The following is a 24,363-nucleotide window of genomic DNA, read 5'->3' as shown; positions in this document are numbered from 1 at the left end:
GACTATTTGCATGTTTATTAGTTTTTTGCAAACCGAAAAAGAGAGACCTGATGAGAGGGTTAATAGAAATACTGTGTTGTAAGAGAACCAGGAGTGTTAACATGGTACAAATCCTTGCAAGATACAGCTTCAGGTGCGCTATAAACAGATGTGATCCTACGTGGTCTCAAATCTAACTACGCCCCTTGAGCTCTCTCCTAGGGTTTTCTCTCCCTCCCCAAACCGCCCCCCAAGCCACTCTTTCTGCAGCAGCTTTCCTGAGGGAGGGTGAAAGACCTCCCCCCTTCTCCTCTCCCATTCGCTTTTTGCTTTCTTATTTCTCTATATCCTGAACTTTTTCTCGAAGACTTCTTCGTTGATTTCGCAGATGATCCATCAACTTTTTCTTCCACGTAAAGAGTTTTGTCTAGAGAGCTCAAAGTTCAAAGCGTGAGCATTTTGGAAGAATTTGCTATTTCGGATCTGCTCGCTCGCTTCGGCTCCGACGCTTGCTCCTATAGTCGAGCGCAACTCATCTACTGTTTCCATGATCGGTTTATCTAAAAGTGATTTTGTGATCAGCTGATATCTCTTTTACAGTTCTTCTCTTCCAATTTAGAGTTAGATTTAGAATTGAGTGCTCTTCTATTTCGATATAAAAATAAATCTAAAATTTACAATGCTTTTTTTGTGCTCTTTCAACCTGTTGATATTGTTGTTGTCTCTATACCATAATGGTGCTGCTTTTTGGCAAAGCTGTAGCTACTGGAGAAGAAGATATCGGTTTGTGCTTATCATATGAGAGATTCGGTATTGGTTTGTGTTTATCATATGCGACATTTGGCGATCGGCTGTCGGTTGTACTTTAATGCTATAACAAACCCAACTTTATGAAATGAACGAGTCTCCGCAGATCGTATCAAATTGATTTATCTTTCAGATTTACTTGTGTTATTTGATTTTCATCTTTTATCTTGAAGTGATGTACCTCTCTTTCAAGTGAAATGAAAATTTTCTTGCGACCTAAAAAAAAATCTAACTACACCAATATACTCTCCAATCCCTGCAAATTTCAAAATTTTGTGACCTGGGAAGACTCCTATGAATGAACCGTCATGCATTTTATGCAACACATCTGTATGGATCCCGAGGAAATGGTAATTTTATCCACAGAGAAACCATTGCAACTCCACAGACCAGCTTTGTGAATCGTTGTATTCCATCAACATTTGCAAAAAAAAAAGAAAAATTCTACTCCAAACCTCCTTTGCAACTACAACATCCATGAATAAACCGTCTCTACTTTATGGGATGAGAGCTAATGAACTCACGAGATACTTCCACTGTGGCATACCAATTGAACATAGTGAAGTTGTCTTCATAAGGATATTCAGATATGTTATTACCTTGTTTACAGATATTCGTACTTATATTAATCAATCTTGTGCCTCATTTTTAAAATTTTTGATAATCTAAATCTTGTTCCTATTAGATTGATAGCTTATTTAATCTATTTTGTGTTTCAAGGTTTTTCGCGAGTAAGGAACAATATTTAGATTAACACAAGGAGGAATATCTGTAAATAAATCAATATCATTTCTAGATTTCCTTATAAAAACACTTGACGTAAAATAGTGGGAATATCTATCAACCTAATACAACTCTATATGAGGATCTATTTTTACTATTTGTAGAGTTCTTAAGCTAAAACATACTCAATTACTACTAAAAATTAATATTTTTTTATAAGCACTAAAAATTATCCTTTTTTTTTTGTTTCGGAAAAAGATTAAATGAAATGATAGTTTTAGATATGGGCAATAATGTATTCATGAAAACTTGTGAATAGCGCTAAAGGACCGATTTGACATCGTAGGAAAGTTGACGTACTTAGAATGAACATATTAAAAGTCTAGAGAATACATTGACTGTTTGAGAATAATTTAAGAACACAGTTAAACGAATTAGAAGCCCAAGGATAACATTGCATATTGAACTAAAGTTTGAGGACTAGTAGCAGCATTTCCCCATATTTTGCAAGTTGAAATTAAAAAAAAAATTGAAGTATACTAAAACAATGCTTCATAGACATGAGTTAACTAGACCCTCTTTGTCAATTGAAACAAGAGTGAGAAAATACCATCTTTATCAATGATGGAAACTTATGCACAATATGCACATACTCGGATGGAGAATTCAGATCCATGCAAAGGGACGACGCCCAAACATTATGATTTGGACAGACATCTATTTAGGAAAACCCTAAACAGGAATGTGTTTGTACAGCGTATCTACACCGTGTTACCTGTTAAGTAAGGAGATGGCCCATTTTTTTAATTCCGGCCACGAAGACTAGTGTGTGCGTGTGTACATATAGTGTGGATCAATTGACTATGAACAAGTAAGAATTGTCACACGGTCATGGAACATTGCTAGGGATGAAGTTGCATCAGGATATATCTCCATGTTAGACAGTCGTGAAACAAAATGTCGAAATTCGAAAAAAAAAAAAAAATCATGCGAAATCTGCTTTATTCTCTGAATCTAAATTTGTAAGGAAACTGATTATCTTCTCATGCGAACAAATGAGAAGCTAAAGTGATTCTCATTACAAAATTCTAGTCCGAAGGGTGCAACAAACTGGTTAACAATGCCAATCAAAATTTGACCGCAACGTTGGTTTAGATGTCCTTGAGCAGCCTTGCAAGGGTTCGTACGCGCACGCCACTGCTATTCAAGGATGGTTAATTAGTAGACTTTCCTTTAAATAGTTTTTCTAATATGCTAGTTTATTATTCAGTACAATATTATGCAGATTCCTTTCAGATAGGTCGGTCCGCCATCATTTGAATTTCTAGATGTGTTTTTTCGACACCGTAGTTCTTCCACAAACATTGGTGCAAGACATTTACAAGTTAGACTTTTAAAAGATTGTGCATTTTGTTTATACCGTGTACGGATCTTGTTATGAACGCGAATCTTTGAAGAGAAGAAAAAACAGAGAAGAAGAAGAAGAAGACAAGCGAATTTTTTACGTGGAGAAACCCTTCAAATCAGAAAGGAAAAAAACCACGGTGTCACACTAGGCAATCTCTCCACTATCAGTTTTTCGCATTACAAATATAAAAGATATTGCCCTAATATATAATAGAAGTCTAGGGCATGCATAGTTGAGAAGTAAATTACAAGTATGCCTTGTAAAGCTCCGCGCTTAATAATTACAACTATGCCATGTAAAAGATCCGCGCTTAATATTGCTTTTCTTTTTCTCGTCGAACTCCACAAAATCCATCAATCTCCCACTTGGAGGCTGATCTTCAAAATGGCAATAATCTTTCATAGTCTTCACTCATCTTTGTAACCAAAAAATTGTCCTAGTGCGGTGGCCCTCTCATCACCATCCATGGAGGCCAACCGAGGCAATGCACAGCCTCGGTTTCTCAATGGTGACAACTTTTGTTAATATGTTTGCTGGATTTTCTGCACCAAGAATCTTCCTCAATGACAATGTCCTTTCATCTATTAGCTCACGAATATGATGATACTTCAACCCAACGTGCTTTGTCCTTGAATGAATATCGGATTTTTTGCAAGACAAATAGCACTATGGCTATCATTGAAAAGAACACTGCTATCTTGCTCCTTGCCTATTCCCTTCAGAAAGTTTTTCAACCAAATCATCTTCTTACCAGCTTCATATAGAGCAACATACTCTGCTTCAGGAGTTGAGAGAGACAAACACGTCCCAAGTCTAGACATCCAACTAATTGCAGTGCCACCTAAACTAAAAATATAACCCAAAGTGCTCTTCCCGTTATCCAAGTCACCACTAAGATCTGCATCAACAAAGCCTTGTAAGGTTACACCGTTTTTCGCAAAACATAATGACATACTTGAAGTGCCTCTCGGGTATCTTAATAACCACTTTACAGCTTCTCAATGTTTTATTCCCGGATTAGCCATATATCTGCTCATAACTCCCACCGTGTGAATTATGTCTAGTTTGGTACACACCATTGCATACATTAAACTGCCAACAGTTAACACATACGGCACCTTAGCCATATATTTTCTCTCCTCATCTATCTTTGGCGATTGCTTCTTCGAGAGCTTGAAGTGACTTCCTAAAGGAGTACTTCTAGGCTTTGCATTCTGAATTTCGAATTTGTCCAAGACCTTCTCGATGTACTTTTCTTAAGATAACTTTAGAATTCCTTTGGATCTATCGTGCGTGATCCTCATCCCAAGAATCTGATTCGTTGTGCTAAAATCCTTTATCTCAAATTCTTTTGACAATTTCTCCTTCAGTATATTGATTTCCCTCATGCTAAATCTTGCAATGAGCATATCATTCACTTACAATAGCAAAATAATATAGCAGTCATGAAATTTCTTGAAGTAACAAGAATGATCCATCTCACTTATGGTAAACTTTTTACCACACAGAGGTGTCAAATTTCTTGTACCACCGTCTAGGAACCCGTTTCAAGCCATACGGACTTTTCTTCAGCTTACGGACATAATTTTCTTTTCTAGAAACCCGAAAACCTTTTGGTTTCCAAGTTACCATGGCGGAATGCAGTCTTTACATCTAACTCAGCAGCAACAATACTCAACACTAGTCTAATAGTAGTCAATTTCACGACTAGAGAGAAAATTTTTGTGTAGTCAATTCCTTCCTTTTACTGAAAACCTTTTACTACTAACCTTACTTTGTTCTTCTTGCTGCCATCAGGTTCTTCTTTGACCCGGTACACCGACTTGTTCTACAATGCCTTCTTCTCATTTGGTAACCGAGGTAACACCCAAGTTCTATTCTTCTCCAGTGAATCCAACTCATCCCGCATTGCTAACTCCCACTTAACGAAATCTTTAACCTACTGCTTGAGAAAAAATTTCTGGTTCGCCAGCATCGCTTAAAAGCAAGTAATTCAATGATAGAGAATACCTCTATACAGGTTTAGATGTTCTATTAGATCTTCTCAAAGTGGGCTCAAGAGTATATGGTTCTTATTATGATTTTTCATTAGAGTCTACAGCAACAACAGTTTCGAGATTTCTGACCATAAAACACTTAGAAACTCGTTCCAATTCAATTTCTCTAGTCTCCACCGTTTGCTTCTTCACACTAGATTCTACCACAACTCTATACTTGTACAATAAGTTTTCATTGAATGTAACATTAGCGGTTCTTGCTATTTTTCTATTTTGCTCATCCCAAAAACGAGAGCCAAAATAATCAGAACCATATCCAATGAAAAAATATTTTTGAGCTTTTGCATCAAGCTTATCTCTATTTTCAAAATCTATGTGGACATATGAAACACAATCAAAAACTTTCGGATGCGAGAGATTCACCTTTTTTCCACTCCATTCTTCTTTTGGTAACTTGAAATCAAGTGAAACTGAAGGTCCTCTATTGATTATATATGATGCTGTGTTAATTGCATCCGCCCAAAACATCTTCGGTAACCTTGCATGCATCCTCATACTTCTTGCATGCTCATTCAATGTTCTATTCATCCTCTCAGCAACTCCGTTTTGCTGCAGTCTACTAGGAACAGTTCTTATCATTCCGATTCCATTCTCTGCACAAAATTGCTTGAACTCCATGCTATCATACTCACCACCATTATCGGACCTTAGACATTTAATCTTCAGGCCGGTCTCGTTCTTTACTTTAGATTTCCATCTCTTAAAAGTAGCAAGCACGTCAGATTTATTTTTCAAAAAATAAATCCATACCTTTCTAGTAGAGTCATCAATAAACGTGACATAATAGCACGAGCCTCCAAGGGAATATACAAGAGCTGGCCCCCACACATCTATATGCACCACCTCTAATTTTCCTTTCTTTGGTTCTCTCTCAATCTTCGAAAAACCGACACTTTTTTGCTTACCCAGAACGCAATCCTCACGTAGACCAATATCTATGAACTTCAAATCAGACAATTTTCCCTTAGATGCTAACAACTTCATCCCCTTTTTCGCTCATGTGTCCAAACCTATAGTGCCACAATTTAGAATCCATTTTCGACTCAACAACAGTTGCGGTTTCTCTACTGCTTTCAATCATGTACAGTGTTCCCGACTTTGTTCCTTGTGCTACAACCAAAGCACCTTTAACTAATTTCCAAGAGCTATCCTCAAAAATAGTTCTACATCACGGGCTGTCTAATTGACTTATAGAGATCAATGTCTCTTAAGTCTTGAAACATATCTGGCATCATGCAACTTCCATTGATATCCAATAGTAGTTTTAATATAAACATCACCCTTTTCCCATAGTATTCAAAGATTCATCATCAGCAAGACAAACCTTTTCGAATTTTCTAGCAACAAAATTATGCACTAATTCTTTGCACGAAGTAGAGTAAAACAACGCACCCGAGTCTATAATCCAAGACTGAATTGGACCGTCAATGCTCAAAATTAAAGCATCATTATCAATCGTCTCTTCAAGAGTTGCACTCACCGATTTCTCTTCTTCTTGATTTCGGTCACAATACTAAAATTTCTTCTTTGGAGCTCTACAAGCTCGTCTCGGATGATCTTTCTTTTCGCAATTCTAGCAAATTATTTCACCACGAGGTCTTGATTTACTTCTCCCTTTAGACTTCGATCTACCATGATTCCGGTTCAGCCTTCGTTGATTGCTTCTCTCTCTACCTTCGGTATTTAAGGCAGCACCTGAAAATTCACCCGACTATCTTCCGTGAATATCCTCTCTAAGAATCAAATCTCGGATTGCTTGAAGCTCCAACTTTTTATTACTAGACAAACTACTCGGTGCGATCACGGTTGCACTCCAACTTTTAGGTAGAAAAGAAAATAAAATTAAAGCTTTTACGTCGTCGTCGAATTTGATTTCCACCGAACTCAACCGAGTAGTGATCACATTGAATTCGTTGATGTGATATGTCATAGAAGCACCTTTGTCCATCTTCGGATTGAACAGACGACGCATCAAATATACCTTGTTGGATGCGTAAGGCTTCTCGTACATGTTGGATAAGACTGCCATCAAATCCACTTTTGTCTTCTCATTAGCGATGTTGAAAGCAACGTTCCGCGCTAATGAGAAACGAATCACTTCCAAAGCTTGTCTATCTAACAATTCCTACTTCTCTTGCTTCATTGATTCATATTTGTCTCTTGACAAAGACTAATGCAAATTCTTCCGATATAGCATATCCTTGATCCGCATCTTACAGAAGCCGAAGTCCTTGCCATCGAACCAATCGATCTTCACCTTCCTTTCGTCCATATTCGACGCTCCCACTAATTCGTCAAATCAGGCTTTGATACCAGTTGTTAGGAACGTGAATCTTTGAAGAGAAGAAAAAACAGAGAAGAAGAAGACAAGCGAATTTTTTACGTGGAAAAACCCTTCTAAATCAAAAAGGGAAAAAACCACGGTGCCGCACTAGGCAATCTCTCCACTATCAGTTTTTAACGTTACAAATATAAAAGATATTGCCCTAATATGTAACAAGAGTCTATGACATATATAGTTGAGAAGTAAATTACAAGTATGACATGTAAAACTCCGCGCTTAATAATTACAACTATGCCATGTAAAAGATCCGTGCTTAATATTGGTTTTCTTTTTTCTATTAGACTCCACAAAATCCATCGGATCCCTCGCAATTTAGTGAACTCGATAATAATAGAGCTCAAGACTCTCTGTGGTTGACAAACTCATGAATGACGGGGTTCAAGCTGTTACATAGATATGTTTATGATTGCAGACCCTTATTGGTTCTTGATGCCCTTCTTTGTTTGACCACACCTGCTGATTTCTACTTCAATAAGTGTAAAAAGCATCGGTGTTGTGTTGGAATCCATGCTCCAACATTGATCGTACTCTGCTTTCAAAATGGCTATAAGTCCTATTCTACGTATTTACAGTATAACTTCATCGAACAAAATGCGATATTTAGCTGGATATAAACGGGCAAGGAATTGTGAGCCAGGTGCTGATTAGAATCATTTGGGTGTAGTCTACTACTACTGCTTTGTTTAGACAGAATAATCCGAGATGATGCCACGGAATATGAACATTCTCGGTTAAGATCCTTAATGTTAGATTATTTAATGCATGTTTTTTTTTGAAATTCATGAGAAATAGCAGCAGAAACTCATGGCTCTATTCTGAGTGCGGGCAGAGCAAAAGTTTCTTGGGATGACATATGCCTACCTAGGGAGGAGGGAGGACTGGGCATTCACAGGCTTAGCGATTGCAATAGGGCGGCTATGCTCAAACACATATGGATTCTATTCACCGACAAGGAGTCCCTTTGGTGCAGATAGATCCACTCAACGTTCTTGAAAAATAAAAACTTACGGATAGCGACTAAACCAACTTTTTGCTCCTGGTCTTGGAACAAAATCTTGGCCCTCCGCTCGGATTTCCAACATATCTTTAGATGGTAGATTGGTAATGGGCGCGATGTATCCTTTTGGTTTGATCCTTGGCATCCCAGAGTACCCCCGAGTAGATTCTTCTCGGATGTGGACATATACAGATCGTGCACACCCCGGAATGCCAAGGTGGCGGACTTCTTCAGCTCTTCGGATCATCCGCCGCAGATAACACGTGCCTTCGATTCCTGGCCCGAGCAGCTCCCGACTATTCATCACAGCCGTGCTTATCGACTTATGCGCCTTGGCCATGCTTCGGTGTCTTTTCCTGTTCCTTCGGCCTAGAATTCTATTCGACCCGCTACACAAATTATGTCGTCGCACTCATTCATTTGGAATAGGACTCTCGCTCCTCGCCATTCGTTCCATCTTTGGCTGATCACTTTGAATCGTCCGCCCACCCGGGTGATCTTGTTGAACTATAATCGTATCTCAAATGTTACTTGTGCCTTTGGTCGATGCGCACCAGGCAGTGTGGATCATTTATACTTTGCATGCCGACACACGGGTATCCCGGCTTCTTTTTGGGCAACCAAATGTAACCTCGCCTGGATTAATAGATGTTGGTGGAACAACTTATACTGGGCCATGCAGCATCTCAGCAGCCGGACATTCCACCAAGCCATTGCCCGCTTTTCTTTTGCTGCTCTTTGCCATATTATATGGAGGGAGAGGAATCATGCTCTATTTCATAACTGGGCTATCTTCATTCCAGCCATCAAGGTGCACTTGCAGAAGATTGTTAAGGACAAAGCTTTACCTTCAAACATGTGGAAGACACTCCTCCTAACAGAAGGATGCAAGCCGGTTGGGGTATTGATCCGACAATCTTCTATTCTTGAGAGGGTCATCCCGGTAGCTTAGGTTACATTTTTTCCTTTGGCCCCGGTTGTTTGGCCAATCTTCACTTTATTTTCCAGGGACCTTAGCCCCTTTTTTGGATCCACGACACTCTTGCACTCGTTGTGACATTCTTTAGTGTCATCATGAGTGCAAGACCTCTTTTTTGTAGTGTCGGGCTTCCCATACTTTTGTATAGTTGCGCCTTGGTTAAAGTTAATATAATTCTTACTTTTACCAAAAAAAAAAAACTCATGGCTCTATTCCTTCCGTGTGCAGATATCGATGCCAATCTGCGCAAATGCAAGCAATGCAATTGCAGGATTAGCATCCAATGGCATTAATCTGCTGCGGGAAATAGCCACAGAATGACCTCAACTTGAGTGGCAAGGTATCCGTTACGTATCCCGCTGTGATTCCAAATATTCTTGAAAAGGAAATGAGTGAGAGCTCTCGCTAGTGTTGTTGATGAGAAAATGAACATAGGTAACGACAAATATTCTCCCGAGTTATGCCGATCAAGGGAAGGGTTAGAGCTGATGGCGAATCACCGCAAGAAAACCGCTCCCAAGAGAATGTTCTCGTGTCTTGCTTTGTAAAGAAATGATTTGTATCTTCTAATCTGCATCCGGTGGGATGAGATCCCTGTTCAGTACCATGACTTCCGAGGTATCATCTGTATAAACTAGGCACTCCTCTCATGCTTACACATTGCAGCAAAATTCATTCCGGTTCATGCCGAATCTCTGCATTTCAGTGTTTCTCCAATTGTTATTTAGATTAGCTGCAATGAAAATCCACCTCTTTGAAGCTTTTCTGCTATGGTTCCATTTCTAGTATTGACCGCCAAAGTTGCACATATTTTGATTTGGGAGAGGATCTTATCTGGATCTGTTTCTTTCAGTCTGTGTGACAATCTACCCTAGTAATTATGGCTTTATACGTCTAGCTGGCTGCTTCAAGAGATGAAGGTGTTTCAAACTTTCTAACTTTGTTGTTTAAATGCAGACAAACAAAGATGTTCATGTCCTCAGCATCAGCAGCAACGTCTTGCTCAGAAGGTACTATTGACTACTACAATTATGTCGTGCCCTCAAAAACTTGTTCACGGGAAGTCGCTGGTGAGTTTGAAAACAGCTTTTCTTATGCAGGCGACAACCGAGCTTGGCAGTTATGCAGAAAGAATCTGGACTAGCCTTTTTCCAACTCCTTGAAAGTACTAGTTTCTTCTGGGGCAGATGCTAAGGTCGGTAACGATAAAAGCCAATTCTAGGAGCCAATCCAACAGGCACTGAGCTGAGGTTACTTTTGTCTGTTGCTTCCAGACAGATAATTTCCCAGAGCATTTGCAAAATTTTCATTGGACTTGTGCTTTGAGTATACCTTTTAGCTGTAATTCACTAAAACTCTTCCTTTTACCCCCATCTGAGTTGTTGTTCTATCGGTCTTCATGGGGGAAGCTGATGGATGGAAAAGAAAGCGAAGCCGCAGCATCGCAGCATCGCAATAGGAAGATAACAGACATGCTCTTTGTCGGTAGACAATACTTTACTCGCGGTGTTTATGACGTGAAAGAACTCAAATGCTTAAAGGAGGTCTCTATCAATCTCAATACTCGAAACACGCACGCGACAAGCTCGTCGTTCCTCCTGTCACATTCACAAAGCACTGGAGGTTGACTATATGGCAATGATAAACAGAAAAATGAAATCACTCTTCTTGAAGTGGGTTACAGGAGAATGTTTTGGCTCGTTTGAAGGAGTTTTAGCACCAATCACTCGTGCAACGATATCATGCAATGGGAAGAGAACGAATGCCAACTTTGTGGATGGATCTGTGGGCATTTTTTGTGCTTTGCATCTTGAATTAAATTCGCAAATTAGTCAGCGTGCTTTAATTCTGAATCTGCGAGGTATGTAATAATAGTCCCTTTGCAAAATTTACTGGCTTTGACCGCAACTGCTCGTCGCTTCTGGCTGCCTTATTCCGTCATCCGTCAGCAGTTTGCATTGACAGCGTCAACAGAATCGGAGAAGAAGAGTTTAACACAGCTCGACCCTCGGGTTCGGGTTTTTGGGTTTGGTATCTTCCTTCTCCCCGCACTTAGAAGGCTTGGTTTGTTGCTGTTGATGTACCTTCCTTCTACAAAATGGTCAATACTCTGGTTTATCTCATATCTGTCGGAAGCTACACTACTTGCCCTGTGCATTCAAATGGCCTTCCCTGTAAAAGCACTCGCCCACTCTCATACTACTAGAGTGGACGATCTAAAGGTTCTTTTGAGTGCTCCACTACGAGTTTGAGTAAGCAGATGGATCATCAAAGCCTGATTCAAATGGGTCATTGCACAGGAATTAGAAATAAACTCTATCAGCATCTGCAACAATCCAAATCTGGAGCTGCTGCTCGCATCTCTTCATAGAATAGTTTTATGAATTGTCGTTTGGATACTCGCAATAATACAGACAGACGGTGTGCAAGAGAATAACCATATCCAATATTGTGCACTTAACTCAGACGAATATGGAACATATCAGTCCTCTAAACTCTTTTAAGGACTAAAAGCAGAGTCAAAAAAGGGGGTCGGGAAATAGAATTCGCTAGCCTTTTACCATCTCCATGGTCAGGTAGGGAACATCACCATTAGTTAGCATAGTAGAGCAACAGATTCTTCAACTGCATTTTCCGTCGAGCCATAATTTTTTTTTTTTACAACAAAGGAAAGGAAGGAAAAGGGAAATGCAGGCATCACCATAAGGCAGTGGAGCACGAAAAAATGACAAGTACGAAAGAAAAAAGTTTGCTATCTGCGAAACCATGAAACCGTAAAAGCGGAAACAACCAACAATCTAAAGCAAACCACATACATCACTACAAATGGTGATGCAACCCAACATAATCTCCCATTATTGTCATTGAGAAACAAATCGAATGAAATCAAATCAAATACCCATGACCCGCTATCTCAACTATGAAACAAAAATGTGCTATATGCAATCCAACCTTCATGATGCACACAAAAATGTATCCAGCTTCACAGCAATCTCTAAAACGTAGAGCCCTTCCGAAATGGCACAGGACCGATTTCCGTCCTTTGCTCCCCAAGCAAACAACGAGCTATGCACAAGAAAAATGTATGAAAAGTACCTGTGACAATCAAACAGATTGAAAACAATTTACATCAGTACACATATGGTTGTTTTGTTTATCAGAAAGAGAACAGAGCAAATTCACGGGTTACTGCCGTATCAAGGATACCAGCGCAGTTATCCTCTAGATAGTCACATAAAATACCACGCATGAATTACACAGTGAAGCAGTGTCCAGAAATCTCTACTGAACTACAGTTAACACTCCGGGAGATACGAGGGAAATTGGTGACAAACTAGAGACTTGGCCAGAAGACCTTCTCATAACCAACTAATTATCGGGTTTGGCAAGGATGAAAGTGGATAAACTAATGAGGACCATCTATCTTAGAAGAGAATGAAGAGAAATTAGATCCAACTAAGAAACAGTAAAGCCATTCCTACTCAGAGTGGTGTGAAAGGCATCTCACTGTCCTCCATTTTGTGGGTGCATCGCATCACAATCTCAAAAGTCACATACAGAAGCTTTCATGTTACATGCAATATCATTCCTACCTTGCAGCCGTTCCACTATTTCCTCTATTTTGGCTTCTTTCTGAGATTACAACCTTTCCAATAAATATTTCTATCCACAAAAGCTTCATCAGCACTCTCCAACCAAAACACATTCCTAAATAACCAGTCAAGCGGCTGATGATTAAGAAAGGTTGCTGAATGTTAACAGCTGATTAAAACTTTGAGGCATTCCTAATACAAGGCAACCCATGAAACCCCGCTTGCAACTCATTACAGGACATCATTCTGGAAGTGGGACTGTCAACCGATACAAATTATATGGAGAATACATGTCCTTTCATATATCAACTAATACGTAAACATCTCCGAAAGACAAAACTACATCTATGCTTATCTCCCTCTAAACACCATCGGCATGACAATATTTCCAAGAGTTCCCCATAACTTCCCTCTTCCCACTCTCCCCCAAGCCAAGCACTAGTGAGAAAAAAGAACAACCGGCTCTCCCTCTATGTATGGAAAATTGAAGGGATTAGTGACCTCTCAATGACTGTAGGACACAAAATGGTTCATCACGAGCCTATTCCTTGCAAATAACTGCATACATGGTGAATAAATCTGTACAGAATGAGCTTCTTCAAGTAATTTAACACGCATTGCAGGAAAAATAAGAAATCCAATGAATTAGTAATTGCAGTTCCACCACTTATCAAGGCAATAGACTCGGAGTTGCTAAGCAAAAGAAGAAGACAATGCAATAAACAGTGAGTTACCTATCTGCAACAGAAGTATTGCAAAAACTAGATAATGAGACTTCATAATTGAGCAGAGCATTCTTGAGAAGAAGTTCCCTTCAACCACAACTTCATAGGTGCTCCAGGATTGAATGAAGTTTCGGAACCTGCCGGCGGAACAATGGCTCTAAACGGAAAGACGGAACACCGATCTGCCATCTCTTAGCATCATACATCTCATTCCATGCCTGGACAATCTCATCGATCTTGAACCCTGGACCAGCAGCGGTGTTTTTCATGAATTAGCCTTTGAAAACCAAGCAATCCATAGAGACAATTACACAAAAAAAAAAAATATATATATATATATATATATATATATATTCACCAGCGCTCTTGCCCATGATTTATGCGGGCTTTCAACAGAGTCGATTGTATTCTAGATAACCCAACGAATGCAAGGGAAAAATTCTACAAGATCGTGGATGCTTTCTGTCAAAAGTAACTTCAACTTCGTTCGTGTCATAGTGCTTCGTACAGTGTAGGCAACTGAACCAAGAAAGAGAAACTAAAAGAATATTTCACATCACTAATTTACCTATGTTAAATGCTTTTTAGTTGCAAAAGACAGTTCCCCTAATAACTACAGATTAAAAAAACAATCATCTTATTTACATACTATAAAATAACCTCTTAAAGCGCAAAGGAGTCAAGTTTGACGAGCACCATCGGATATATGGCTAATTACCTTCCAGAGCGGTTTCATTTGAGCAATGGTTCTTAATCATGACAGCTATATCTGTAGGAGATGCTCCAGCGAGTTCAAACTTTTCCACAGCAACCTCCACGCATTCTTCCCAGGTTGGTAACTCTAGCCTATACTCTACAACAGAACGCTCATAAAGTAAGGTGCCCCACAAAAGGTATATCTGTGACTTCATATTGGCAACCTGTTCAGCAGCTTCCTCCAGAGACGCCTCTTTCAATAAAGCATCAAGTCCCATCTTTTGGAGCTGAGCTTTATCTTTCTCTCCTCTAGAAATACCATTGAGACGTTGCTCCTCTATCTCCTCATACATCTGCATTCCTCTCTCCATGCTATCTTCAGCCTTGTTATAGAGCATTAGGACGTCAGAAGAAGCAGTCTCCAAGTCAATATTGTTCCCAATCGCGTAATACCAGCAGAGCTTTGCCTGCTCAAACTGCTGCTGCCCAAGTGCAAGCAGACCTTCGTAGAAATTGGGTTTCATTTTCAGAGCTTCCTCGTACCTCAGTCCTGCCTTGATATATTCCTTATTTGCCCAGTCATAAGCGGTTTTAATTTGTGAAAGTATAGTGTCCCTAGAATTATCTTCCGAGAAGAAAACTCGCTTCCTCGCTCTGGACATATGAACATTGCCCCAATTCAACAATGCTAGAGCTGACATTTCTTGGAACTTCTCTGCAGCAATCTCAAAAAGTTTTTGAGCATCTTCACTTGTGACTGCATCTTCCATCGCCTCGGAATAAAGTTTCATCCCTAGCTCATGAAGATCCAAGTAAGAATCAGAATCGAACCCGACGTGGTTCTTAAACAGCCGTGCAAATTCAATGATCCAGTCCTCTGCGCCAGCAGAGCCCTTCTCGATATTTCCTTCTTTCTCAAATTGACCATCGTCAATCACAGCAGCTGTTTCTTTCTCGATGTTGTCCAACTCCCCCTCATTTCGCTCATATCCCGGCTCCTGATCAGGACTAACTTCTGCAACATACAATCTAAACGAACCCTGCTGCTCACTGGATGTTTCAGCCAACCTGAGCTCATCCGTAGTAGTGATAGTGACCAAATCACCTTCTCGATCCCTATACTTCATGAGAACGCCCTTCAGGCCAGGAAACCTATTCAACACAACATCCCGCACCAACTTTACACTGCAATTTAGCGGCAACTGAGCCCATCTTATGTCCTCACCCAAAACCAATTTCACTGTCCTGGTAACCACTTTGTGTTCTTCCTTAACATCCTTAGTTATCTCTTTCTCTTCCTTGATAGTCTTCAAAACCACTTCCTTATCTTTCACAATAGGCGTCGAATCCTCTATTACCATCTTATCCTCAGCCTTCTTCTCCTCAACTTTGCCACTCCTTTTCTTCTTCGACTTCTCTTTTGCCAATTTGCGCACAGGCAATGCACTAGGGGACTCATTATTCTCCAAGACAACTTCTTTGTCCTCAATCTGGATACCTTTATCACTAATGGCCTTTTTCACCTTCTCCACAAGTTCTAGCGCAGTTAAATTATTCGGCTCCATACTCAGGACATTATTAACATCTCTCAGTGCAAAATCCAACCTATTCAACACCTCGTAGCATTTCGCGCGCTTCAAGAGCGCTTTACTATACTTAGGGGACACTTCTAATGCTAAATTGCATTCATTGATTGCTCGCGGATATTCGCCAATACCCAACTGCATGTAGCAACCGGCCATATTGCTGCGCAGGTAAGCGACATCAATATGATTTTTTGGCAAAAGTTTAAGGGCCTTTTCGTACTTCAACATGGCTCCTTCATGATCCTTTTTCTGAAAGAGCTTGTTACCTTCTTCCTTGAGCTCCTGAGACATGGTGATGAAAACCGCAGTGTCTTCATCAAAGGCTTTGGAGTTGCGGTCGGAGGGTTTGCTCGGCTTGCCCTGAGCATCTCCGGGTTTCGGTGCAACAGGTTGCTTCTTCTTCGCTGTGGGCTTTCCCATTGATTTGCAACCAACAGCACCAATAACAGCACAAAACTCGGCCTTTCTTCAAGAGCTAAATCAAATTCGCCAAAGTCCCACTTCCCAGATTCATCTAAACATCACAGATACGCAAGAAAACGGGAAAACCCTGAAATGAAATCTTTTTTCTGCAAGCTTCCGCTTCTAGCGAGACCTGAACTCAATCAAGCCAAAACCAACAAAAGGAAAACCCACTCCACAGGGGACGATATCAGGAACCCAGAAACCGGATTGTAGGATTTGCCAAGATAGAAAAGGCCCCGTTTCCGATCGAAAGACTCCTCCCTTTCGATCTCCAAATCAGAATCGGACCCCCCGGACAGACAGAGGAAAAGATGAAAGACTCCTCCCTCTCGGTTCTGACAGGGTTCCTAATGCAAAAGAACAAAGCACGGCGGCTAGGAGGCGAGATTAAAAGGGCATTAATGGTGCTTCGTTTCGGCTACAGAGGAGGAAGAGGAATGTTTCGAATTTCTCTCTGCCCAAGAAGAAAAACAGAGGAGAGGCTCCTCTTCTTCTTCTTCTTCTTCTTCTTCCTAGGGCAATGTAGCGGGAGGAGGTCAGCTTTGGAAAGGAAATCACTCGTTATTAGCGAATGGCCCACCTTCGTTGCAGCGCGTAGTCCTCAGCTTTCCATGATTGGTGAAAATGGCCGTCGTTCGTGGTTTTTGGCTACCTGTGCCGTGGTGCAGGCAAAAAAATAATGTCACGACTACGTTGGTGTTCGCTTTTCCTCGATCAAAGGTTCGATCCCCAGCCGCGTATTTCCTTTCGGGGCTATAATTAATAATTCATGCTAAAGCCATGTCCGAATTTAATGTGAAGTGTTGAAATCGATGCAAGCATTAATGGAGATTGTCAATCCCCACACAATAACAGCCAAATTTTTGACTCATTTTTTAATCTGTTCAATTTCTTAAGTTAATCAACGACCTTCTAATGTTTACCAATACTCATATTGGTATTTCCTACCAATCCAAAATTCGTAACTTGTGGCGCACGGATTACGGCCCCGATCCGAGCTTAGGCAATTGGTTTGCACTATTCAATTAGTACATGGAATTGGCGCGATTTTGGTTGATAAAAGTTGCCAGATCTTTTCCTCCTTTCACTTTCCATAAGCCTTTAAGGGAATTTAAAACAAGGAGCGTGGGGTGCACGAGCGGCATGGAAGCGTGAGGTGGGGCACTCGGGGATTTCACGCGAGCCACTTTTAATTTTCCCACGAATACAGCAACACTTTTAAGTGACAAAATATATATATATATATATAAAGAAAATGGTCCGAGTCCCAAGGACAAACGACCGCATATTCCGGCGGAGGATGTTCCCATTTTCACTCTTTTATCCGCCTCTTCGCATCAACTCCTCCTCCTCGTCCCTTGATTTTCTTTCTTTATTCTATTTGTTTTTCGTCCTTTCTCTAATTGATTGTGATTTGATCATTTTGAGTCGCGAATTGAGCACCCATAGCAGCACTTCTGCTTTAAAAATCAACTTCTGATCAGAAGTTGATTTTAAATTTCTTTTACTTCTTCAAGTAATTTTAAAATTATTTTTGAAGCGAAAAAAAAAATATTTCAGAAATAGAAAAATGAAAAGTTACGGAATCAAACGAATTTTTATTTTGGAAATTGCATTACCAAACGGAGTTTTAATTCAAAAGTGTTGTGATGCACGTCCTTTAGAGGTTAGAGAATATCTTGATGTCCATTATTTCCTTCCATTTCCTTGGGGAAAGAAATCGGGAAAAAAGGGGAGGAAAATCGGTAATTATGTTGGACTAAGCTGGAGTAATTATGTTCTGTAATGGGCTGGCCACTTGGCCACCGTTCCCTTCCCTCCAATCATTGAATTGAGGAAACCCTTCTGTATCTTCCCTTTTGTTAATAATGATTATAAATTGATCCCCTTAGTTATATTCATTATATACACGTCTTTTTATATGGCATGTCGGGCCCACCAAGAATTCAATAAACCCTAAAAAGAAAAAGGGAAATAGTAATAATCATTTAGACGTAAAATTAGCTGCAAGTGGGGAACAATGATATGGCAAAAAGAGTAGTGGAAAAGAGATCATTTTAGGCTAATTGAGCTTTTGTTTAACAACTCCATGATCAAGGAGGTTGGAAATTGACCGCCCAACCACATGGGGTTCGTTTTCCGGGGTGCTAAATGATTCATCCTTGGGATCAATTGCTTCGATGCGGCATGATACGAAATTGATTAGCTCCGATTTTTTTTTTTTTAACCCGTCTTTTTCAATGTGCCAAATGAGGTTTCTGTGACGGGAAAGTCAAAGTCAATGCCATGTTCTGAAGAAGAGGTTTTTGAGAATTAAGGGTCTGCTTGCTCTTCGCGACCAGTTCATTTGACTGGAAGTTTGATCGAGTAGAGTCAAGCTGATACGGTGCCATGTTCAAACCCGACTCGATTTCAACAAAGTTATGTGTAAACTCGAGCACAAGCTTTTATAAACTCGATTATTTTTCGTGAATTTATATGTTTGTGGGAACATCATATAATTGAAGGGCTTCTTCTCCTTTCTATAAGATATAATTTTCATAAAATAAAAAGGTAAAAAGGAATTCGATTAGGATCCCTTGTCGAGGTTAATATTGGCGAGCTCGAGCTGGAGCTCTAGCTCGATCTGACATGATATACTCGAGTAGTTTGACCTGAAATTAAAGAAGCCGGTCTTCAGCAGTCATCGAGCCAAGTCCGAACTACTTGCGAGTACCTTAACTTGGTCACGTTTCTAGCATTGGCTCATAGCTTCTCCAACAGTTCGAGCTCACATGTCCGATGTCCCCACAAAGGTCTTACTAAAAAGTAACGGAAAATATCACCAAGGCAAAAGAGAGAGATCAATTGTATACAACTGGCCATTCCATCACATGTCTAGTCCCCTTGAACACTCGTTAAACCTTATTAACTATTCTGACCCAAACAATAAAACCTATTAACTATTATTTGGGGATTTAAAATTTACTATTCGAAAGAAATGATTCTACTAAAGTGTGCAACTCTTCTATTTTCAATATGTCTTAGAAAGTGTCAATTCCTTTTCTATTTAACTTAACGAGTATCTTGGCAACACTTGTTAACAATATCACTACTATATACAAAAGCAAAAATCTTAGCACATGTTCGCCGAATGCTTGCATCACAAGAAAGGAAGAAGAATCCTCCAATCACGTCAAAAGAAAACCTACATATCTACAACACAACGCTTCACAAGCCCACATCTTATCTCAATGGTTACTCCAAAGTTTGCGAGGCCAATGAACTCAAACAAATCCGTATAATGTCTGAAGTTATACTCGATTATATTTTTGTACATTTGAAGTGAACCGTATCAGTTTGCTGTCATAAGCCTGGGTAAACGTGCCAGCTGTCATCGACTTAACACCTACTAGTGCCGGTTGAGAACCGCTACTCTCCTATTTAGACACGCCCAATGGATCCAGAATGGGAAGCTGCTGCTTGCCTTCATGAGTATCTCGCTGCTAGGCAACACTCTTCAGCATCAGATCACTGGAGCTGCTAAGCAGTTCGAGATTTCTCTCCACTCCGAAAGGAGTCATGGGATCATTGAATCTCGCCAACACTTCCAGCAACCAGTAACACAGAGAAGTCGTAACATAAGATTAATTATACGGGACCATGCACCTGAGACAACACTCAAGAAAGCACGCGCTCGATCGTGTATTTGTTTCCACACTGGTGGCAACAAGACAGCAACCCCATGAGACCATCGCCTTCTGGCTTTGCAATGTCCTTTTCCCGTCTGCGAAGAACTCTAACAAATTCCTCTGCACTTAAGTTTCCATCCTGATTTAAGTCGAACACGTGGAAAATGAGCTCAACGACATTATCCGTGAGCGAGATGCCACAAACCTGATTTTGAGTCAAAATTCCCACAAAACAATTTAGACAGGATTCATTGCAAATAGTAATAACATAGGGAGTCATGTGGTTTAAGAGAAGCACGCATTCATTAACCATTTCCATGGAAAATCTGAAGGTTTGCACGACAAAATAGCAGAATCACATAGAACAACATTGATGAAATAGAATTGCTTCTCTCACTGCTATTTGGTAACGTGAATTCGTGTAAACCAAAACTGTTTCCATCAAATTGTGTGTGCCGATGTCGCGTTAAAAGTTAATGCCAAGATATCTGCTGATGTGCTACAAGCTACGGCACTTGCTAGTCCTGAATGCCAAAATTAAGCAACAAAAGAAACTTCCAATGCAAAATAGGCAAATAGCTTGACTGGCTTTTCAGATGCAAACGTGAGCAATTAGTAACATATCCGGTCATACCATGAATAAAACATGGACAAGAAGTTTGTTAAGGTATGGAGAAGAGAAACATGTCTTACATGAGAGGCAGCTCGCTGAAAGTCTTTTCTAGTGAGTAAACCATTTACTTCTCCGTAAGTGAAAAGGGCCAAGGAAAATGGCTGCAATTTTTTGCGTAGGTCTGCAAACTTCTTAAATTCCTCTAGTGAAATACGCAAATTTGTAAGATGCGGTTCTTTGTCTAATAGATCAACTCGATCCAGCAAACGGTGCAAATGTTTCATGTCAGCAGAAGCAACCATGGACAATGCGAAATCTTTAGCAGATATGGTTCCCCTCTGTTTGTAGTCATAATGAGCGAACTCCAAATTAAGCATCTGTAAGATGAAGAGAGATTGCTCATATTAGATAATGCAAACCAAAATAAATCAAAACAGGCGAAATTAGCAAGTTTACTTCTGATCTAAGTAGGTTCCATTTAACCTAAAGTACTGTGAGAGAGAAAACGGATCAAGGCAGTCTCCGCACAAAAAACCAACAATGTGATACAAAAATTTAACCAAGGATAGCAAATGCAGAGATAAACAACCAACTGGTCTTGTTAAGCTTATATATCAATGATGTGCTCTATATGCTAATGTTAAGACTATGATATTAAACTTGCAATGGGAAAAAGAACAAAGTTCAACAAGCAGAAATATTCTATCTGGGCCACTATGAAACCTGGACTTCTGCTGGTAAAGTATAAGGCATTACATGAGATGAGCTAATTATAAGAGACAAGATAACCACCGCACATATCAAAAGTAACAAAAGTTCCTCAATTCAAAATCAATTGTGTGAAGAAGAAAGCTCCATAACAATTCAAGTTTCAGATTCTGAGTGTCCACAGAGAGGTGACCTGCTATTTGTTGAGAAAATTGGAAGTGCTGAATTACCTCATCATGCAAATCTCTCATGAACTGGACAAATTTATCATGCTGAAGACATTCCTTCCCATCTTTGCCAAAGAAGTACTCAACCAGGCCACCATCGTCAACAGAACCCCTAGCTTTTAATCCAGTTCGACGTCCATCCCTATGTTGTGCCCCTTGTCGGTTGTGAGCTCGCATCAGAGACATCACTTTCTTAAATTCTTGCTTGTCTATCTCCCTGTAGAATGATAAAGTTACCAGCAGTTGATAGAATCAGCAACAAAAAAATGTCTAGAAAGATAGGCAGTGGCAAACAAGGGAGTCCATTCAAATCGAAAAGCAACACATATAAATGCAATCACACCACAAATTTCTAGATTTTAAATATTGTAGCTACAGATTAAGGTATAAGCAACGGCAGTACTTAAGCATTAAACTATGACATTACGAATATGAACAAATATGTTGAGAGAGTTAAGAAACAATGCATACAAGTCAAACTTGACCATGGATGATCCAACATATTTCTGAGTCGGCATCCGGAAAGCAGAAGCAGTAAAAACTTAGTGTTTACAAGCAACTGACTTTTGAGAATAGGCACAGGGAAAGAAAAGGATGCCGTATACAAACCTGCTATGGTCTATGTCAAACATTTTGAATGCGACTGAGAAGCTTGATTCTGGGATACTGAGTAGTGTTACAAAAAATATGTACCTGATAAAAAAACATTGGAAGAAAATTATATTCCAGAAAGCAAATAAGATATAACAGCAAAACATCAGCTTAAGTGGGGCAACTCACTCTTTAAACGATATGAGTCCATCATTGTTGACATCAAAAAGCATAAAGAATTCCGATGGAGCACATCGTAGCTCCCCAGGATTCCTCTCTCCTATCAAATACCCCTCTCGAACCAGGTGTGATTCAGAAGGAGGGAAAACAGGAACAACTGCACGCATTAAATCTGCTGGTTTCATGAGTGTTTCTCCTTCTGGGGTTCGGAAAGATGCAAAATATTCAAAAACCTACACAAAAAAGCCAGCACCATTTAATTGTCGAATCAACATCCCTTGACAATGATGTCCGAATATACGCACCGAAATTGTACATAGTGATTTTATGCATAGACTAGTGACGTATCCAAGACCCCAAATGTAAAGAATTCATCGGCCCAATTATCCAAAATATAAGATAAAGGCCATATATGGTAGCAAATAGCTGCGAATTTAGCAATTTAACAAGGATTTTGATAGAAGTGCCTCCAGCGACCAACTAAGGAAACTTCACAGTTTCCAATGCACTGTCTGTCCTTATGTTCTGCACAATCTCTGTATTTAACAAGTGCCCCTGGGGACACTCGTTAACAAGACCTATTTTATGAACTTGGATCCAGCATTATGGTGCAAAAATTGATTTCATTTCACATCACCGAAAAACAATAAGAGGAAACCCAGATAACAGCTACGAGTCAAGCCATAACAGTGCAGTCATTAGTTTATCAAACTAAACTATGCATTAAAACAAATTTATCAGCTAAGGTAAATCCTGGCTCTCCTGATGCAGTCATTAGTTTCTCATGCATTAAGCATTTAAATAGCCATAAGGTCATGCATTATACCACGCATATTCAGCAAAACAATTGGGGTATAGAAATATTACAGTGCAACCAATGAAAATGTGCATAATCAAGACAGAAGCATCACCTTCTCAGGAGGACTTCGCAACCGGATTCGCTTCTCATAGTTGAAGAAGACCCTCCTCCTATACTCATCTGTACCACAGAATTAAACAAGAAGCCGCACAATCAACATATAAATTGCATTATGGACATGGAGATTGCAGATGCGAAATTTGAAATTGCGCATTAAATTTCCAAGCTCAAAGGTCGAGGAAGGAGCTAACATGCTCCAAAATTCCCGCTTATTAAACCAGGTTGATGAAGGAAAAAAGATAAAACAATCCTGGCGAGCAATCAGATGAATGACGGAAATAATCTTGTGCCTGAAGATCAATCAAGCTAAAAAAACAACTAACCTTAGCTGAATCAATTGGTTCAATTCAGCTAAACGTGATTTGAATTCCACCGTTAGCTCGATATTTAACAAATTCCACTCAAACCGCGAGGATAAGCCATCAGACGCTCAACAGTTAACAAAACGAGTACCTCCAAAAAGATACTTGGGGCTATAATCAGGAAAAGACAATTTCCGGAACAGCGACCGCGACCGCGACCGGCGATCGTCGACCGCAGATTCAGCAGCGGGCGTCGTCGACGAGTCGGCGAAGGCCACGAACGGCTTCAAACCGTCGCCCTCGGAAGCGCAGTGCCAGTACGCGACCCCGAGGCCGGAGCCCAAGGCAATGCTGGAGAGGAACTGCAAGAGCGAGCCGGAGGCAAGGCCTGCGCGGCGCCGATCAGCCGCGGCGATGATGGGGACCGGTGGAGGCGGAGGAGGGGAAGGATCGGGCTGCGGTTGGGTAGAGAAGCGGCGAGCTGAGAGGCGGCGGATGAGGGGGGAGGAGGCTGGAGGCCGGCGCTTGAAGGATCGCGAGGCGAGCATAGTGAGACTGAGCTGGAGATCGAGATCGAGATCGTCGCGGGTGAGATGGGGATGGCGACTATGGTCAGAGATAGAGAGAGAGAGAGAGAGAGAGAGAGAGAGAGAGGGGATAAAGTGGCGTCGTTCTGGTATTTTTGGAAACGTAGGGATCGAGACGACTTTCGAACGGGGATCGTCGGTCAACGTTGACCAATGGAAATTACCAGTTGCGGACTGGAGGCCAATTGAGCTTCCCCTTTCTTTTC

At 40.4% G+C, this 24,363-nt stretch overlaps 2 protein-coding genes across 2 annotated transcripts; both read right to left on the bottom strand.

The window, feature by feature from the left end:
* Positions 1-12,031: 12,031 nt before the first annotated feature.
* On the bottom strand, positions 12,032-16,982 carry LOC115753750 (protein PHOX1-like). Its single transcript, XM_030692524.2, has 3 exons — positions 14,331-16,982; positions 13,622-13,856; positions 12,032-12,390 (listed from the first exon to the last, which is right to left on the bottom strand). Exons 1-2 carry the CDS (start codon positions 16,312-16,314, stop codon positions 13,714-13,716), a joined length of 2,127 nt encoding a protein of 708 aa, XP_030548384.1. The 5' UTR covers positions 16,315-16,982; the 3' UTR covers positions 12,032-12,390; positions 13,622-13,713.
* A 2,526-nt stretch (positions 16,983-19,508) lies between these two features.
* LOC115753752 (calcium uptake protein, mitochondrial-like) lies at positions 19,509-24,207 on the bottom strand. The gene is made up of 7 exons (XM_030692526.2): positions 23,722-24,207; positions 23,261-23,328; positions 22,359-22,582; positions 22,188-22,271; positions 21,582-21,795; positions 20,724-21,020; positions 19,509-20,235 (listed from the first exon to the last, which is right to left on the bottom strand). The coding sequence occupies exons 1-7, from the start codon at positions 24,116-24,118 to the stop codon at positions 20,020-20,022; spliced, it is 1,500 nt and encodes a 499-aa protein (XP_030548386.1). The 5' UTR covers positions 24,119-24,207; the 3' UTR covers positions 19,509-20,019.
* Positions 24,208-24,363: the final 156 nt, after the last annotated feature.

This window comes from Rhodamnia argentea, chromosome 4 (assembly GCF_020921035.1).
Source record: "Rhodamnia argentea isolate NSW1041297 chromosome 4, ASM2092103v1, whole genome shotgun sequence".
Taxonomy (NCBI): Eukaryota; Viridiplantae; Streptophyta; class Magnoliopsida; order Myrtales; family Myrtaceae; genus Rhodamnia; species Rhodamnia argentea.
This window is presented reverse-complemented; position numbering and strand designations above follow the sequence as displayed.

Bases quoted from the DNA above. Each gene is read 5' to 3' on its own strand.
- LOC115753752 (XM_030692526.2), bottom strand. From the start codon at position 24,118: ATGCTCGCCTCGCGATCCTTCAAGCGCCGGCCTCCAGCCTCCTCCCCC. The intron at 23,329-23,721 runs GTACTCGTTTTG...TCTGTGGTACAG, and splicing joins CCCCAAGTATCTTTTTGGAG to ATGAGTATAGGAGGAGGGTC. The intron at 21,796-22,187 runs GTTTGTATACGG...ATCATTCTACAG, and splicing joins TTTGACATAGACCATAGCAG to GGAGATAGACAAGCAAGAAT.
- LOC115753750 (XM_030692524.2), bottom strand. From the start codon at position 16,314: ATGGGAAAGCCCACAGCGAAGAAGAAGCAACCTGTTGCACCGAAACCC. The intron at 13,857-14,330 runs GTAATTAGCCAT...CTGCTGGTCCAG, and splicing joins AAATGAAACCGCTCTGGAAG to GGTTCAAGATCGATGAGATT.